The sequence below is a fragment of the Momordica charantia genome (assembly GCF_013281855.1).
Source record: "Momordica charantia cultivar OHB3-1 chromosome 8 unlocalized genomic scaffold, Mcharantia_2.0 BLBB01000008.1, whole genome shotgun sequence".
In the NCBI taxonomy this organism is placed as follows: domain Eukaryota; kingdom Viridiplantae; phylum Streptophyta; class Magnoliopsida; order Cucurbitales; family Cucurbitaceae; genus Momordica; species Momordica charantia.
Window position 1 is genome coordinate 4110849 of NW_028275166.1, and position 17461 is coordinate 4128309.

Genomic DNA, 17461 nt, shown 5'->3' on the forward strand with positions numbered 1-17461 from the left:
TAATAAAAAAAATTAAAAAATAATGACAGAAATAAAAAAGAAGCCCGAAGCGACTCCGAGTAGCGCCAGAAGGCGCCCATGCGGCTATCTTCGCGCCGTTCAACGATGGTTCATAGACTCCACATTGACCCTATAGCTCTGGTCTGGTTAGCCACTGACTTCCTCTTCAACGCTGCCGTCTTCTCTCTCTCTCTCTTCATTTTTTCAATCTCCCGAATCACTGTCTTCTCCATTCCTCTCCCATGGTGAGCAATTAGCCAGCACCATTGCTCTCCCCTCGAAGCAACCTGCAATGTTGAATCTATCCTCATTATCTCACCGCATTTTCATCTCCATTTTCCTCCTCCTCTGCTCCGCGCGCCTGCTTCCGTCCACCGCCCTCCCTCTCTCCGACTCCGATCAGCCACTCCTCGCCAACGCTACTCTCCAGTCCAATAACGTGTCCACTCCCAGGAATAAGGAAGGTAGTTTTGCTGACATCATTGATCGTGCTTTGGAGAATGAGTTCAAGGAGAATGACCAGAATGAAGGTTAGTGGATCTTAGATCTCGCTTCCCCACTCGATTCTGTTAGGGTTTTTGTTCGTTTGTTGCAATAGATTGTGGTTATTATGCGGAATCTAAGTTAAGTGTGGGGTGCGGTGTTCTATGTGGTGCCTAATTTGATCTACTATGTTTCAATTTTTGCTACTACACGACACGTAATTCCTTTTCTTAGTAAGAGGATGCTGATACGAAATTTGCATGTTAATAGGATTGCAGTTTGAATTGTTCTTTCTATCTGTTTGGTTTGAGCTTTTCAATGTTATCATTTAGATCAATGCCCGTCGATTCCGTTAGTTATCTCTATCTTTTTTTCTGGTGCATGTTTTTACTCATTTAATACGTTTGATAACTTTCCAATGCGCATTATGTATATGTCGTTAGTGATTTTATTTTTGTAACTCGTATGATGTAGAATATCTTCTAACTTCTATTTTGAGTAACCTGTGGATATTTCTATATCTTGCCTATTTCCCCGCTCTTATTTGTTTGTTTGTTTTTCCCTTTTTTGGGGGGGCATTTCAGCAATTGATGCAGGAAGCTTCAACAACAGCGTAGCAGAGCAGCAGGTTGGTAATCAAATGTATTTAAACTAGTAACATCATTTTAAAGACTTTTGAATTTGACCATAGCACCGTGAATTATGGATCTTATTCACACAAGAACAGTTAACTGTTTTGAGTACATGGCACAAGTATGTGATGATTTGGCCCTCATTGAATGCGTTGTTAATCAGGCAGTTCTGGAGACTGTAGCAAGGGTAAAGTCAAAGAAAAATGATACGAAAGAGGAAAAGTACATGCTTCTAACTTTCAGTATTACATTTCACCTTCAGGCCATACTAGTGGATTATCTGTGCATTTCCCTAAACACTTGTGTTTCTGATTTAGGTCATTTAATGTTTTCAATCTGGACAGCGACAATAGAGCTGAAGATACTCCTACATTGATTGATCGAAAGGTGTGAATATTTAATATTTGTATGTATTGTCTGTCAAATGTTCATTTCGTGCTTACAGGTTGCTAAAACCCTCCTTTTTTTTTGGGTCTCTTTTCTTTTCCAGGACAACGTCTTTATCATATCTAACTTTAAATCTAAATATCCGGTGCTGCAGCTAGACTTAAGGTATGTTATTATCTTAAATAATTGTCGCTCAAGTAGTGACTGATAATGACTTCTGATTTTATGAGTTGGCAGATTGATCTCAGATTTGGTAATCGTTATTGTCTCTGCAACTTGTGGTGGCATTGCCTTCGCCTGTGCTGGACAACCAGTATGATTATTTTTACCTAAGCTATTTGATGGTGAATAACAATTCTAGGATGTGATCTCATTCCCATGATATGGACTGTACAATATATATGTAACCTGTGTTATATTTTATCAGGTTATAACTGGATACCTGCTAGCAGGATCTATTATTGGACCTGGAGGATTTAACTTTGTCAGTGAAATGGTGCAAGTACGTTGCTCCTGAAGCTGTCATTTATGGTTCTTCCAGAGCTCTTTTTTTCTCTACCCAAGATTTGGAAGATAAAACTACATCTGGCATGTTATTTTGTGTGCATGTCTTGCTATTTATGTGTTTTAGACATGTCTTTAGTGCGGAAAATGGAGAATTCAGGGCTTGTAGGTCATCTGAGAAGATCTGGTTTTTGAGTTCGTGGTCTCTTCCTGAGATCTTCTCAGATGGATAAGAAAAAAATACCTTACCCCTCTTCTTTGTGATCCTTTTTTCTGTAATGAATTTGTTTCTTATCCAAAGTAAAAAGGGCGAGTAATGAATCATCAGAGATTTTATAGATTGTTAGCTTTAGTCTATTGATTCTAACTACAGGTGGTAAAAGAATAGGCATTGCTGAATTTCTTATTATTTTCCAGAATGTTTCCATCAAGAAAGTTGAAGATCTGTTGGGTTTATACAAGGGGTCAATTAGTCATTAGATAAGTAGTTGTTAGGAAAGGATGGTTATAAATAGTGTGAATTAGGAAAGTTAGGGTCACAGTTACTTGTGAGTTTTTTTGTAAGAGAGAGATTGCCCTCTCCAAAGCTTTCACATTTTTTTTAGTTTAATATTGTAATCCAGTTTCAGGCATTATATATATATTTTTGGGTTTTACTTCTGAAGTTGTGTCCTACGAAGCACAGACAGGTGTGTTGGACACGTGTCAGATATGGACATGTGCCGGATGTGTGTTTGACACATTAAAATGAGTATCTTATTTATTTATTTTAAAATTTCGGACAGATACGGCCAGACACATAAAAATCTTTTTAAATAGTTGAAAAATTAAAAAGAAGATGGAGAGGAAGGAATAGTTTACTCTAATGGGCTAACTTTCTATGAAAATTATAAATGCACCAGAGGAGAAAGCATAGGCATACCATTCTTCAGACCACAATGCAAGAAGAAAAGGAAGCTTTAGAGGCGGGGTTGAGCATAGAAGAGGGAAATTAGGTTGATTTTATTATCTTGCATCGAATAAGGAGAAACATAAAATAGGGAGCAACTAGCATGTGTCAAAGAGAACCTTGCTGTGTTGTACAAAAAGGAATCTGAGAAAGAGAGCATCCTTTGGTAGGTTAAAAATCTGCTGCTTGGTACAGAAAGGGGAGTTGTTGATTTATAGACTTAAATGAGTAGGACTTGATAGTGGACTAGTGGTGTGGGACACTGTACAATGTACTACTTACTTGATTTTGCAACAGGTGGAACCGTGTTCCAAGGTTTTCCACCGTCTTTTTCTTAATTGATTTTCTAATTTTTTTGATTGCAGGAGACATTGTTTTCTCATTAGGTTTTCTTTCTTTTATTAATTTTTTTGTTTTGATGTTAAATTTACATTTTTAATATATTTTGAAGTAAGTATTGAATGTTTCAACCTACACACATATATTGAAAAATTAAATGAAAGATGGTGTATCTGCTATGTAATGTAATGTGTCTGTTTCTTACTTTTTTAGAAATTAACGTGTTGTTAGGTCAGTGTCGTGCTTCATAGGTGGTGTCTATCAAAATCATTCTGTTATACGTGCATGCAACATGAATTTGTCTGTTGTGATCGTTATTGAGAGAAAAATGACATTTGTGTTGATTTCTTTCCACGCTTTCTTTATCAATGGCTTTATCCTTTCTTTTCTTCCTACATTTCCTTCTTATTGATTTTTGTGTTTAGGTTGAAACAGTAGCTCAGTTTGGTGTAATTTTTCTTCTTTTTGCACTAGGTCTGGAGTTTTCAACAACTAAGGTCAGTCTTATTTCCTTTTAATGTCATTTATAAATGTATATAATATTATGATACCTTTGCTAAGCCTGCTGCTATATTTTAGCTCCGAGTTGTTCGTGCAGTTGCTGTTCTTGGTGGCCTGCTCCAAATTTTCCTATTTATGTGCCTCAGTGGGATCATAGCTTCGGTATTAATAGTGCTTCTCTTGTTTATTACGCTTTTGCTCGTTAACACTAAATTCAGAAAATCTTGTGTTGTTGACTACCCTATTTTTGCCTGTTGAATTAGTTATTTTGGATCCTGAATTAGGCAGTGGGTCCAATGCTCACCTGCCCTAAATGATAACATTTTTGTAAGACTTTCCTGTCATTTTAACTTCAGCCATTGGTTTTTTTTGCAGTCATGTGGTGGGAGTGCTTCTGAAGGAGTTTTTGTTGGAGCATTCCTATCTATGTCCTCAACAGCAGTGGTAAAATACTGTACAACTTTTTTTAATGCATGAAAGTGTGGAAACATTCACTTGCATGCTTTGTATTCTATTTTCTTGCTTGTATGATAACTACTATCTCATTATTGGATTGCAGGTGCTGAAGTTTTTGATGGAAAAGAACTCATCAAATGCTCTTCATGGACAAGTCACGATTGGTACCCTTATCTTGCAGGTAATGTTTTTTTGTTTTTTTCCTCAGTTAACTTTGACCTTATAGGGGAACAAACTATTACCTACCTCATCAGTTTCATTGGCTTTGCAGGACTGTGCCGTTGGGTTATTGTTTGCTTTGCTTCCTGTACTGGGTGGGAATTCTGGTATTCTCCAAGGAGTGATGTCCATGGGTAAAGTGTAAGTGTAAATAGGAGTTTGTTATGCATGAGCATAACTTTAAGGCTTTAAATCACATAGTTAATTATTTTGACTTTATTTTTTTTGAACTATATATATATTTTTGTATATCACAAAATTTGGACGGGACTCATATGTCATTACAAGTTTTCACACATTTTCGGCTATTCCATAATATGTACATCGCCTGCGCCCTCCACCCCTGGAATGATACTTTTCCCATGAGAATAATAAGAAGTTATTTCCTTTTGTTTTTAACATTGTTGCGTGACCTTGCACTATTTATGGTTCTTGGGAATGATGGGAAAATGTTTCAATGTCTGGAAGACTGGAACAAAAAGTATCCTCCTTCCAACAGTAATGAACTCTTTGGGTAAGCCTTATGCTTGTAGCTTATTTTTGGAAAAGAACTTCCTAGATTATTTCTTACGATCTTAAAAGTTAAAAGTAGAGGATCTTTTCCTAAAGGAGTTGTTTAAAGTTGTTTTGGAGTCTTAAGTACCCAAAGAAAGTCAAACTTTTCCTTAATGGCATTAGCACTAGTGAATATTGAACAAAGGGGAACCCTAATTGCAACTCTTTAACCTAATTGTTGCAATCGATGTAAAAGGCTCCTCTGAGGGCTCAAATAACTTGTTCAAGGATTGCCCATATGCTTCCCAAATCTGGTGGAATATCTTCCACATCTTTGAAGTCCGGATGATTTCCCGACTTGGTTATGGTTTTCCTAATTCATGCTCTCTCATGTGTGCTTTTAATTTCAAAATGCAATTTTAGGTTCTTGGGCATAATGCTATTAGGGGTGTCTTTTTAGGACTCTTGGCTAGGAAGGAACTGGAGAGCTTTCCAAAATGTTTGTAGGGATTTTAGGGAGCTTTGGGATTCTTTTGTTTTAGTCGCGAACCTGTGGAGTTCTGTAATTATGCACCCCCCAAATTGCCCCAAATTGGATTTTTTTAAATATTTTTTATTTAAATAAATTTATAATAATTAATATAAAAAATAATAAATTTAAGCTCCTTTGAGTGCCTTGTATGTATGTGTCATTCCTTCTTGTGAGATATTTGTTTATTACGACAAGAAGAGCGGAAGTTGGTGTGTTGAGATTGAGAACCATATATGGAACTAGTTTTATATGCTTTCTGTAGATGGTTAATTATTCTTGATATTTTAGTTTTGAATTCTTCTTCATTTAGGAAGAATGAGAACTGATTTTGTAATGACATGTAGATTGCTAGAGAAATTATAGTGTACGAATATTATATTTATGAGGCTTTATATTTCTCAATCAGGTTGGTGATCTTGGTAACCTTTTTGGTTGTGTTGTCAATTCTATCCCGTACATGTATTCCTTGGCTTCTAAAGTTGATGATAAGCCTTTCTTCACAGGTATGCTTTATTCCATCTATTTATTCTTATATGAAATAGTTTCAACTGATTTAACATTTGGATAATTGCCAGAAGTTCAGTTTGCACTTTTGAAGTGTATTTTCTCGTGCAGACCAATGAACTCTATCAATTAGCTTCAGTGGCATTCTGCTTGCTTGTAGCGTGGGTTAGTATCAACTTTCCTCTCTCTGTGTGAGTTCAATTTTATGCATGCGAAGGTGACATACCTCGAATTGTCATCATTTGTGTCATTTCGGTTAGTTATGCATATTTGAAACTACAACTCTCTGCATGTTTACTCTTCGACCTTAACCTCGTGGGGCTGAATGGATAGTCCAGTTTAATTAAAGCATGATTTTAGACTTTCATTTCTTGGTTGTATATTGTCTCAGTGGTGAATATGGCTGAGCTTGCGGCAAATGTTTTAATGTCATCACGTCTATTTTTCCAATTGAAATTCCAGAATATCCTGTTAATACAATTTTTATGTTAATGAAAACTTATAGGTGCTTTTTATTATGTCACATCACTCTTTGAAGCATGGATAATTTGGTCTTGATATCATTTCCGTGTTTGACATTGGATACCCTGATAGTTGCTGAGCACTTTTTGATCTTGTTTTAATTTTATTGGTCGCAATACGATTCAGTGAAATTATTTTGTGTGCCTATTTTCTGTTACTAACCATTTTTACGATTTCAGTGTAGTGATAAGTTGGGGCTAAGTCTAGAATTGGGCTCCTTTGCTGCTGGAGTGATGATATCAACAACTGATCTTGCTCAACATACACTTGAACAAGTAAGGCATTATATGCTTTCTTTCAAGAGATGCATTTGACTTAATTGTTATGGTACAATAGCACGTTAGTTTTATCTTCTTGTTTTATATATATTTAAATAAAGGTGTCTATTCTTATTGTTATTTTTCTTATTATTATTTCTCAGTGGGGGTTCCATATACCATTAGTTTGCTCTGCATGGCCTTCAGAAAGTGGTATCACCATATCCTGAGGCTCATTATAATTGGGTTGAGATAGGATTTGGAAGGGCATGGTGTAGGTGATAAGGGATGATGGATTCTTGCATTTTATTGGGGACAATATGTTGGGATGCTGTTTGAAACTCTTGTTTTTCTGTATCCCACGATTATGTTGCATCCTATAGAGTGATTTTATAATTGATGGGCTTCACCTTCATCCAATTATAATTGATTGTGTCTACAGATAGAGCCTATTCGGAACTTCTTTGCAGCCCTTTTTCTTGCTAGTATTGGAATGTTGATCCATGTTCAGTTTTTGTGGAACCATGTTGATATATTGCTGGCAGCTGTTATACTGGTGATAATTGTGAAAACAGTTGTAATTAGCACGGTAGTGAAGGGATTCGGTTACAACAACAGGACAGCAGTTCTTGTAAGATTATATAGCCATATGCAAAGCATCTGTGCTTAGTTCTCGATATTGTTATGACTAGTCTTCTGGATTTTGACTTGTGATGCATAGGTTGGAATGTCTCTGGCTCAGATAGGGGAATTTGCTTTTGTTCTTCTCAGCCGTGCATCTAATCTTCATTTAGTTGAGGTCAGTGTCATTTTACTGCTTCTTAGGAAAAGCATGAAATGAGATGCATGCTAAAAACAATTCTCTTGTTAATTTCCAGGGGAAATTGTATCTGCTGCTTATTGGGACCACAGCTCTTAGCCTGGTGAGATTCAATTCAGTTCTGTACATAATACATATTATAGTTTCATTGGTTTCACATGTTCTGTAATGATCTACATAGATTTATTTTCTCCGCAGGTTGTCTTATAAGTAGAAAAGGTTCTGTTAGCTTATTCTGAGTTATATGCTAGTGTTTTGATTTTTTTTTAAGATAATAATCATACTTATGAAATATGAATAAGTTAGAAGTAGTTGAATGTAATTTTTTAAATATGATTTAACAGAAGGAAGGTATTGCATTTGAGGTTTGGGCTAAAAGGATTAATACTTGTCCAAGGACTGACAGCCAAAATGGTTCCTTTCCTTGGTTGACATACTTGCATAGAGTTTTCTTCATCCAAATATGGGTACTTATGAATATTCTGATTTTGATGGGAACAACCGGACATATAGTGCAACATTTTAGAAATTTGTTTGATGCCTAAACTATTAGGATACAATTTCTGTGGGTAATGGGAATGTGGGCGAGACAAATATTCACCCTTGAGTGCAAAGAGTAAGAGATACTGGTCAAGCAAGGACAAGAGTCAGCCTCAGCGATAGTGTAGAGTGGAAGTGCCACCAGAATTTCTCTTGGGATTACAAATCTTTCTGCAAGAGTGCTCGCATAAACGGGAAGGTTTGACACTTTGGTGTTAGCTCTTGGCCACTTGGATTTATAGTATCAGCATGATTGAGTTGTTCACGCATATAATGATCCTAAGAAATTCCCTCGTGATAGTTTTCATTTCTTAAAATTGTGTGGAAACTTCATCATAAATGTACTTTCTGGTCTTGTTTGGAGCATGACTAAACTCATGGGTTTTGGAGTGGTAATCGTGATAGGATTAGTCATTTGTGTAATCAGGAAGTTCCAAGGAGGGTATATCTGGAAATTCTTTCAATGCAGGGCATTTCAGAATCTAGCTTATATAATTAGTACCAATTCAATACTATGGTATTGCGGCTTTATAATTTTTAGTTCACTATCCATCAAGCGCATGAGCATGTCTTTGCCATTATATTTGTGGTTAGTTATCTAAAGCAATAAATCTATGGATGAGGAATTTACAAAAATTTTGTGCAGGTGACAACTCCTCTTCTTTTCAAGCTGATTCCTGCTGTAGTGCATTTAGGCGTGCTATTGCGGTGGTTCTCCCCAGACAGTCTCGTTGAGGTAGAAACTTTTTATTTAAATTTAGATCCCATAACTGGTCAATGCACAACTATTTTCTGACAGGAACTAGAAATCAAAACGGAAAATACAGAAAATAGTACTAAAATGATAAAGGAGAATTACAATACCCCAGCACTTTTGAGAGGCTCAGGACTCCCCCAAGAAACTATTTCCAGAATAACTGCCTACTTCAAACCCTCTAACTCGCCTCTATTTGTAGCTGTGAACATAAAAAAACTCTCAATTAATTACAAATATGTCACTAGAAATATTCCTAATAAAATTCTCACTATTTACCTAATAATACTCTTTTAACATTTTCCTTGATTTTTACAAGCTTGATCAAAATTATCTTTATTTTCCTACTTGGTAATTCAGATTGGATTTAAAGGAGATATCATCCGCTCAGATAGTGTAAAGCAGCGTGTTATGTTGATAGTCCAGGGACCTCATGATTCATGACAGTCATTGAATGTCAACCAAAAATTGAGATATTGTTTTCTGCTCGAGGAGTCAAATTCTGGCCAGCTTATCCCCACGTGCAAGTGAAGTCGATTGAATCACTCTGTATATTTATTCATGTTTTTCTATCATATAAAGCGTGTCCAGAATCATTTTTTGTTACACTTAACTGACCATTAGATTGGAAAAATCAGATAGGGTATAAGAGATGAAGTGACCAGTGAGGTGCCAGTACAATGGAGGAACTATTGTAATTGTCTTCACTATGATTCGATTCTTTGTAAAATGTATTATAGTTTGGATACTACAATGGACTTTGTACCGCACAAAATAACTATTTCCTTTTTTGCAGTGTAAATATTGAATTTTACCAAGTTGCCATTTTAGTGTCATCTGATTTCAGCCGTTCCGTTGCCTACTACTTCAAGATTCTTCAGATGGCGTCGTCACCAGCAAAGGATCCAAGGCTGTAATGGTTGCTGAAGAATTAGGAAGAATTTACATTCATCATTAATGGAGATTTCTGTCTGCATTAGCATTTTATATAGAAAACCATTTTTACCTTTTGTCCTTTTGGGTGTCCAGTTGTTGGTTGATAGTTTCAGGGGAGTAAAGGAGAGAATCCTTTGTGGTTGAAATGTCGCTATTTCTTAAGATCTGGTTGCAGGAACTGGCAAACTGGCTCTGGAATTTCTTCGTGCTCTCTCTCTATATTAGATTTTTGTTGCCAATTCGTGAATGTGGTGGCTTTGGGCTGTCCCCAATTATCATTGTGTGCTCATAACCACAAAAATGGAAAACCTGAAATGGTTCTTCCCGCAAGAAGGAGAAGAAGCCATTTTGAGAGCGAGCTGCAGCAGTGATAGATTTTGGCCTAAAAACAAAAATGGCGGTGGTCCACTTGTTGCCTGCTTCTCTCTGGCACCCGCACCCTGTAGGGCGTGCTGTAATTTTCAATGGGCAGGAGGACACCAATTATTTGTTTTATGTTCTTGCAAAAAAAAAAAAAGGTATATATTTATATATATATATAGAAAGTTGGCACAGTTGGTAGATTTTAATCTTGACTTAGAAATGTTAATAGTACTTTAGTCATTGAGCTATGCTAAATTGGTAGGATAAGGAGTGATTATTTCTTTATTAAATTCATGATAATTAAGTTACACGCACTTAAAACTTAATTCCTTTGGGTAAGCTACTGCTAGATGAGGAATGATAAACATCTTGTTTCCCCTGATTTAGTGTAGTTTTCTTTCAATTGTTTTATACTAAAAAGAAAGAAGCAAAAAAAAAAAAAAAAAGATGCCTTAAGAGTTAAGGGTCAGACAATGGAATCAGGCCAGCCTTGCATCTTCCACATGTTTAAAAATTATTGCGTTTATATTGTGTGATGTAATTGTAGTAGTGCCAGGTGTTATTTTATCGTACAAACAACACCACTAAAAATTCGATAGTTGTTTATTTTCATGAAAAAAAAGTAACTTTTCACTCTCCCTTTGTGTTTTTCTCTCTTTGAAAATTTAATGGGGTCAGGAATAGATGGAAAGATGGGTGCTAACTAACCAATACTTAAATATTGCTATTACTATGGTATGTATGAGTTCCTCTCTTCAATCAAAATGGATATGTCATTTCCACGAGTTCACTAATTATATATAAAAGTAGTTTGTGGGAATGTGGACCATTTTACTCGGCTTCTATTATCTTGCTACCTCTTTTTTTGGAAATTTAAAATATTTTTATACTTTTAAAAAATTTATTTTTGCAGGTATGTTTTGTATAATTTGTTCTCAACTTTTAAGTAGGGCATGCCATGTTGAATTTATTCAACCCTCTTCCTTCAAACTTTCAAGTGGTTTTCTTACAAATTCTTTTAAGATCAGAGACGAGGGAAATGAGCCCTAGAAAGCTTTTATCATTTTAATAGTCAACTTGAGCTTTAGTTAGAGGCTTGCATTTACAAGCATAGACATTGCAAAAAGAAATTATGTTCTTTATTATAAATGTGATTCTCAACTATCTTGTATTCAAATTTTTCTAATTATAAAGAAGAATTAAATATGTCTCGTTTTCAATATTTTGAAAGCTTCAATCAATTTCATCTTTTATGTTTAAAGCAAAACCTTCACATTTAGAATGAGTAGAATAATTAACATTTAAAAATGAGTTCACATCTCTTGAAATGAAAGGTTAAATATTTATCTCATCCTACTGCGTGAAGCATCATCACATCGAATATTTCACATCTCACACAATTAAAAGAAAAAACTTACGTGCAGAATCGTACCAGGATTATGTCATCAATTTTAAAGGTTTTTTAAATTTCAATTCGGAGATGAAATTGAAAAATGATATATATACCTTTTTACACCAAATCACAGATTTGAAAAAATTACAAACAAGAGCATCAGATGTACTTTATATGGTTCAGCTATAGACAGTCATAAATGATAATAAATGAAATTTATTGGGCTAGCAATTGAAGAGAGAACCCAGCTGCTAGCCTGCAAAGTAAGACAAAAATTGAAACAAAATTTAATTGGATCATCCAATACACAAAATAAATGCTTGTGATTGGACCCCTTTTTCTTAAAAAGAACAAAAAAGAATCTAAGAAATATATGGTTTAATATTTTCTCTAATATTCCAAACTCTTCTTTCAACTTTGTTCATAAATATTAATAGTTTGAATGGTATCTACAAGTTTTAAAAAAAGAAACTAATAAAGGAGGATAGGTTTCAAATTTGTATCTAACGTGTTCTTAATCCATTATACATTTTTAAAATTCAAGAACTTATTAAACACAACTAATAAAAGTTTAAAATCTATTTAATGCCTCAAAGACATATCAGAAACAACACAACAAAATGATTAACAAACTATTCTCAATTCTCAATGAGATGATAGAAAAGCTATAAATTGAGAACTAAATTTATTGAGTCAAAGAGAGATGATAATCGGTAAGTCCTAATTTGCTATTCCATTAAGTGAGAGGTTCCACTTCATTAAGTACAAATTGAAATTATTAGTAACTATAATATTGCATACCATAGCTAAAAACTCCTCAAATGATCTTATTTATCATATCAAAGAGCAAAACAAATTAAGTTTCCATATCAAAGAAGGCTCTGGTCATGATTTCATGTCACTGAAATTGCTCCATTAATGGCAGCTGGTAGTTGAACTGGCTTTGGAGTTGACAAACTGAGCTGCAAATCAGGTGCCTGATGATGGGAAATTGTCTTCTTTTTTCCATGAGAATGGTAATTCACTATTGAGCTTGAATTTTTTGATGGCTCATAACCAAACCAAATGGGCACTGAAGAATTATGATGATGATGATGGTGATTCAAGGTCATTTTGGGAATATTAATTGGAGTTGAATTTTTTGATGGAATCCCAAAGGAAATATTGGATGGAGAAGCTGGCAGGTTGCTGGTTGGCTTGGAGTTGGAATTGCTGCTCTCAACCACTTGCATTGTGAATTTGTCTCTTGCACCACCCTGTCAATTCATTAAACATATTTTTGTTTTTATTTGTTTTGTTTTGCGATATGGAAAAAGAAAACAAGCGGAAAATTACACAAATCATCCGTAAAATATCTTCTAAACTTTTAATTGTAAAATTAAATCCTCAAACTTTCCTAAATGAAACAATTAGACCTTAAACTTTTAATAGCAAAAATTTAACACTTGCTTTCCTTTAAGTGAAAAAATTGTACTAAATTAAGCTCTCAAACTTAAAAAAAAAGTAAGTCTAAAATTTACTCTATTTTTCTCTCCTATATTTCCCCCTCTCTATACTTTCTACTATTTTTACTTTCAAAAAATTGGATCTATTTTGACTGTTTAATTTTTACAATTAAACGTTTAGACACAATTTTCTAATTTGTGAAAGTTTAAAGGCATTGAAATTCTAGGAGTCTAATATTTTCATTTATGAAAATTTTAATTAGGGTTTAATTTTTACACTATTGAAAGTCTAATATTTTCATTTACTTGATTAACAATAAATTACAATATATCCCAATGATAAAAAAAAACTTAATCTTTAAGGAGTATTTGACTCGCGAGTTGGATATTTTTCATTGTCGTCTAAAATTATGAGATTGAGCTTATATTAAAAAAAGATATATATTTGACATGTGAGTTTAATTATTTGAAATTAAAATCTATTGACCAAACCCAGATACATGAACCTCAAATTATTGTAGCTAGTACCAATATTCTACTACATAATCAATTAAGCTAAACAAAAATCTACACTTCCTAATTAATTACTCTTAGCAAAAACATTTTCGTTGACTCAAATAGGCATTTTTAATTATTAGCCTAGCTAGATAATTATATCATACTATATATAGATAAACATTGATATTTATAATTAGCTATAGTTAGAGAGTACTACATCATCTTTTCCAGTAGTTTATGCATTTTGTGACTAGTCAACGAAAAGCAAAGTCTAAGCACATTACACACACAATTGACTTATTAACCTGAATTATAGTCTCTAACTTCAACAATAATATAACCATTTAATTAATTATTCCATTATTGAGAGAGATGAGAAATTAATTAGAGTGTTGTAAATATAATAATTTAGAGGGGAAAATGGAAATAATTACATCGAAAAGGCTGGGGCGGCAGTGCTTTTTTCTGGTGAGGGTTGTGAGTCTGAGGAAGTACTTTTGGGCATGGCTGGCCACTTGAGTTGGAGTTCTTGTCGTCACAAATTTCCTTGAGATTCCTCTCCAATCTCCTTTTCCAAGCTTCTCTAGCCCAACTAGAAACACTCTGTGCTCCTCTTCACTCCATGGCACACCTTAATTATCAAAAGCAAAATAATATAATATCGTTACCGAACCGAACAATATTGATAGCCACGTGATGGGTCTCGAGTTGATTATTCTCTGATTCAGAAGTGAGCGAGAATATAGTTAAATCTTTGTTTGAGCCAACATGAGCTTAACTCACAGTGGGGTAATTGACACTGTCTCTAACTTAGAAGTCATGAGTTCGAATATCCCATTCCTATATGATATTTGGAAACTTTACTTTTGTTTGCTCGCAATTTCTTTTAATCTTTACTCAGGACACCTCTGTAAACTTTTAGCTAGATTTCAAAGACAAAAACAAATTTTTGAAAATGTTCGATTAAGTTTTAGATTTTAAAAATGTTTAAAGAAAGCATATATATGCAAAATATCAAACAGGGTCTAAATATATTATAACTTGTCAACTTAGACGGTTAGGTCGTCTACCTAGTGATAACGAGAAGTGGTGACACAAGAAGAATGGAGGATCGCCCTCCTGAAGAATATTAAGAATATAGATAAATAGTTAAATATACCGTAACCCACTTAACTAGGGGTCTGAATGTTGGGAGTTTGAAAAAGTTACCCTTTTTTCTCTCGTGGGTTTTGGTGATGAGGCCATCAGAGAGATACCCAGTTGCCAATTTAATGTCAGAAGAAGAAGTAGAAGAAGTAGAAGAAGAAGAAGGCAAACAATCCAAGCTGAAGCTCTTCTTCATGGCTGCTCCATCAAGTTGAACTCCAAATAGCTTAAATCTCCCTCTAATGGTGCAAGTTCTTGAATTGTGACCCACCTTCCCACAGTGTGAACATTTCCTCCCCATTCCCTCTCTCTCTAGAAAAGCACAAAACTTTGGAAGAATTTGGGCATATGGGAATCTCAAAACAATTTGATCTCAAAATATAATATAAAGGGTTAGGTTGGAATATATGAGATCAGTAATTTAAATTAAATTAAAGTTAATGGGGGTTATTTTGAAGACATATGTCCTAGGTTTTGTGTAGTGTGTCGGGTGTGTAGCTCTCTCATTGGATGAGAAATAAGAAACCCTTATCATAAAAATGGCATCTTTTTTTTTCTTTCCCAAACTGGCACATGACAAACGTGAGCTATTTTATTTGTCTCTCTGTTTTTTCCCCCCTTTTAATGCCATTTGTGAGTATTCTACAGATATATGGACCCTTTTTTTTTTGGTGGGGTGTGACAAAAAAATTCCCACCTTACATAGCCATATGGAATAGGGAGAGAGAGAGAGGAATAGGGAGTGATGTTGATCAACCAACGCCAATTTTAGTTGAGATTGGCCAAAAAAGGTTGAAATTTCTTGCATCTTGGCACAAAAGAACAAACTTTTTGCAAACATATTGGTGAGAATTGGCAATGAGTTGATATCAAGATTCAACATATGGCCACCCTACATTGTTTTGGGAGAGAGAGAATCTTTTGAATCAAATACGACCACATATGGGTAGTGAACGATTATCGTAATCTTTGTCGATAAAGGGTACGTAGCACTACCATGACCATGTAGTTTTTTAGATTCAAATATATTTCATCCTAACATACTTACATTTAAAAGTTCTGTTTAAAACTGTCGCTTTTTGTCTGTGTTTTTCTATTGCAACAGAATCTCTCGTTGCTATCTCCAATTATTCTGAGTGAAAGTGAAAATTTGAAATACAACACTATATTTTCATTACTCTTTTTTTTTTTTTTCTAGAGATGAATCTAGAAATTAAAACCTATATTTGGGAAGTGGGGACATACCATATAGGTGTCTAAAGTTCATTAATTGGGTATATGAGAACAAGTAAGGGTTGGACCAAATCTAACCCCTCAATATTGTCTGTATCAATACCTCTAATTCTTCTTAAAAACAGTTGTATTGTTTGTCCAACAAGAGACAAATTATATTGTAATTAAACCTAGCTAACTCCACCTAAACGACCAAACTTGTCCCAAAGATATCATTACAAAGGTAGGTGTGAGAATGAGTTACTAAGGACATGTTTGGTAACGTTCATGTTTCTTATTTCTTGTTTCTGTTTCTTCATTTTTAATAATGAAAAAAGAGAACTTTATGACTCCAACATCCATGAATTCAAGTAAGATAAAAACAATCCATTTATTTATGTTTTGAAATAAATTGGAAATAGAAACCTAAAAGAAGAATCTTGTTTCGATTATTTCCAAAATTTATGTACAATTTTGAGAATGGTCAAAAAAAATGAAAAATAAGAAATATAGTTAGTTGCAAAATGCTAAGATTTCTTAAGAAAATTAGAAACAAAAAAAATAAGAATGGAGAACGTTACCAAACGACCTATATTGAATAAACTATGCTTAGTTTCGCAGCAAAGTTTAATAACTTTTTCGAATTTTTTTATCTCACTTCCCCTAATACAAGTAGCTAGGTTTATGTCTCTACTCACCAATAAATTAAAGCTACCAAAACTCACCTAAAAGGTCAAAACTTCAAGATACATGAGCTTTAATTTTCTCGAGGATTAAGCATTGGGATGGTGTAGTTTTTTTCACCCCCCATTTACCTCTTTTTACTTTTTACCAACTTCAATCACACCAATAAATTCTTTTTCTTTCTAACAAAAGTTTACATAGAGAAAAAAAAGCCTTTCTTTTTTCTAAGTAGTTTGACTTAATCACCCCATCCTTTTTTTCTCTAAAGTATATAAACAAAGTGGACTTTAATGCCTTACCTGCCATGACTCATTTTGTTTAACATTAAATCTAAGATATCACATACAAATTGCACCAAATTGACCACTACTAATATCTTCCCAGAAAAAAGTTTTTTTTTTTCCTTTTTGGAGGATTATACATACCCGCTTAATTTCTTGATAAAGATATTATTTTTTAAAACCGAGGTTTATTCGTTACGTAAGTATACAACTCAACGAGAAATTTCTTTATTATTGTCCAAATTTTCTAATGAATCAAAGATAACCATTTGTTTTAGTATAAACAGTCATTATCTGTTCTTCTATCGTGAGATGGGTGTTGATCGGTATCGCTTGAACAACTCACGTAATATATATATATAAATAATCAAGGAAAATATTTGGCTCATTAATGGTAAGGAACAATCTTGTGCTCACCACCATTAAATATTTGACAACTAAGAGAACGAAATGCAAAAACAGTGATTTTTTATAAAAATTAATGAGTTGTCAATTTTTCAATAGTTTAATCCTCACCGTTGAGGAGCCAGGTATTTTCCAATAATCAATTGAAATAATTTAAATTAATTCCTTGTTGAGTCTAATTATTCAAATCCCCTAGTTGCTTCT

At 34.1% G+C, this 17461-nt stretch overlaps 2 protein-coding genes across 5 annotated transcripts; one reads left to right on the plus strand and one right to left on the minus strand.

The window, feature by feature from the left end:
- Positions 1-112: 112 nt before the first annotated feature.
- Positions 113-10069, plus strand: KEA6 (K+ efflux antiporter 6). Of its 3 annotated transcripts, XR_015793050.1 has the most exons (21): positions 119-530; positions 1068-1111; positions 1279-1337; positions 1433-1502; positions 1606-1667; positions 1740-1815; positions 1930-2004; positions 3720-3791; positions 3874-3957; positions 4171-4239; positions 4355-4432; positions 4523-4611; positions 5904-6000; positions 6113-6166; positions 6703-6798; positions 7223-7411; positions 7502-7579; positions 7659-7703; positions 8787-8876; positions 9255-9588; positions 9691-10069. XR_015793050.1 is itself a non-coding variant. In XM_022275888.2 (20 exons), the coding sequence occupies exons 1-20, from the start codon at positions 293-295 to the stop codon at positions 9336-9338; spliced, it is 1749 nt and encodes a 582-aa protein (XP_022131580.1). In that variant the 5' UTR covers positions 119-292; the 3' UTR covers positions 9339-9712. The 3 variants fall into 3 exon arrangements, 2 of the variants coding, with proteins under 2 accessions (XP_087984207.1, XP_022131580.1); XM_022275888.2 differs by having other exon boundaries at positions 9255-9712; XM_088128081.1 differs by lacking the exon at positions 7223-7411 and having other exon boundaries at positions 113-530; positions 9255-9712.
- A 2219-nt stretch (positions 10070-12288) lies between these two features.
- On the minus strand, positions 12289-15068 carry LOC111004644 (transcription factor MYBS3). Of its 2 annotated transcripts, XM_022275737.2 has the most exons (4): positions 14739-14925; positions 14600-14648; positions 13964-14160; positions 12289-12842 (listed from the first exon to the last, which is right to left on the minus strand). In XM_022275737.2, the coding sequence occupies exons 1-4, from the start codon at positions 14772-14774 to the stop codon at positions 12480-12482; spliced, it is 645 nt and encodes a 214-aa protein (XP_022131429.1). In that variant the 5' UTR covers positions 14775-14925; the 3' UTR covers positions 12289-12479. The 2 variants fall into 2 exon arrangements, with proteins under 2 accessions (XP_022131429.1, XP_022131428.1); XM_022275736.2 differs by lacking the exon at positions 14600-14648 and having other exon boundaries at positions 14739-15068.
- Between the last annotated feature and the right edge of the window lie 2393 nt (positions 15069-17461).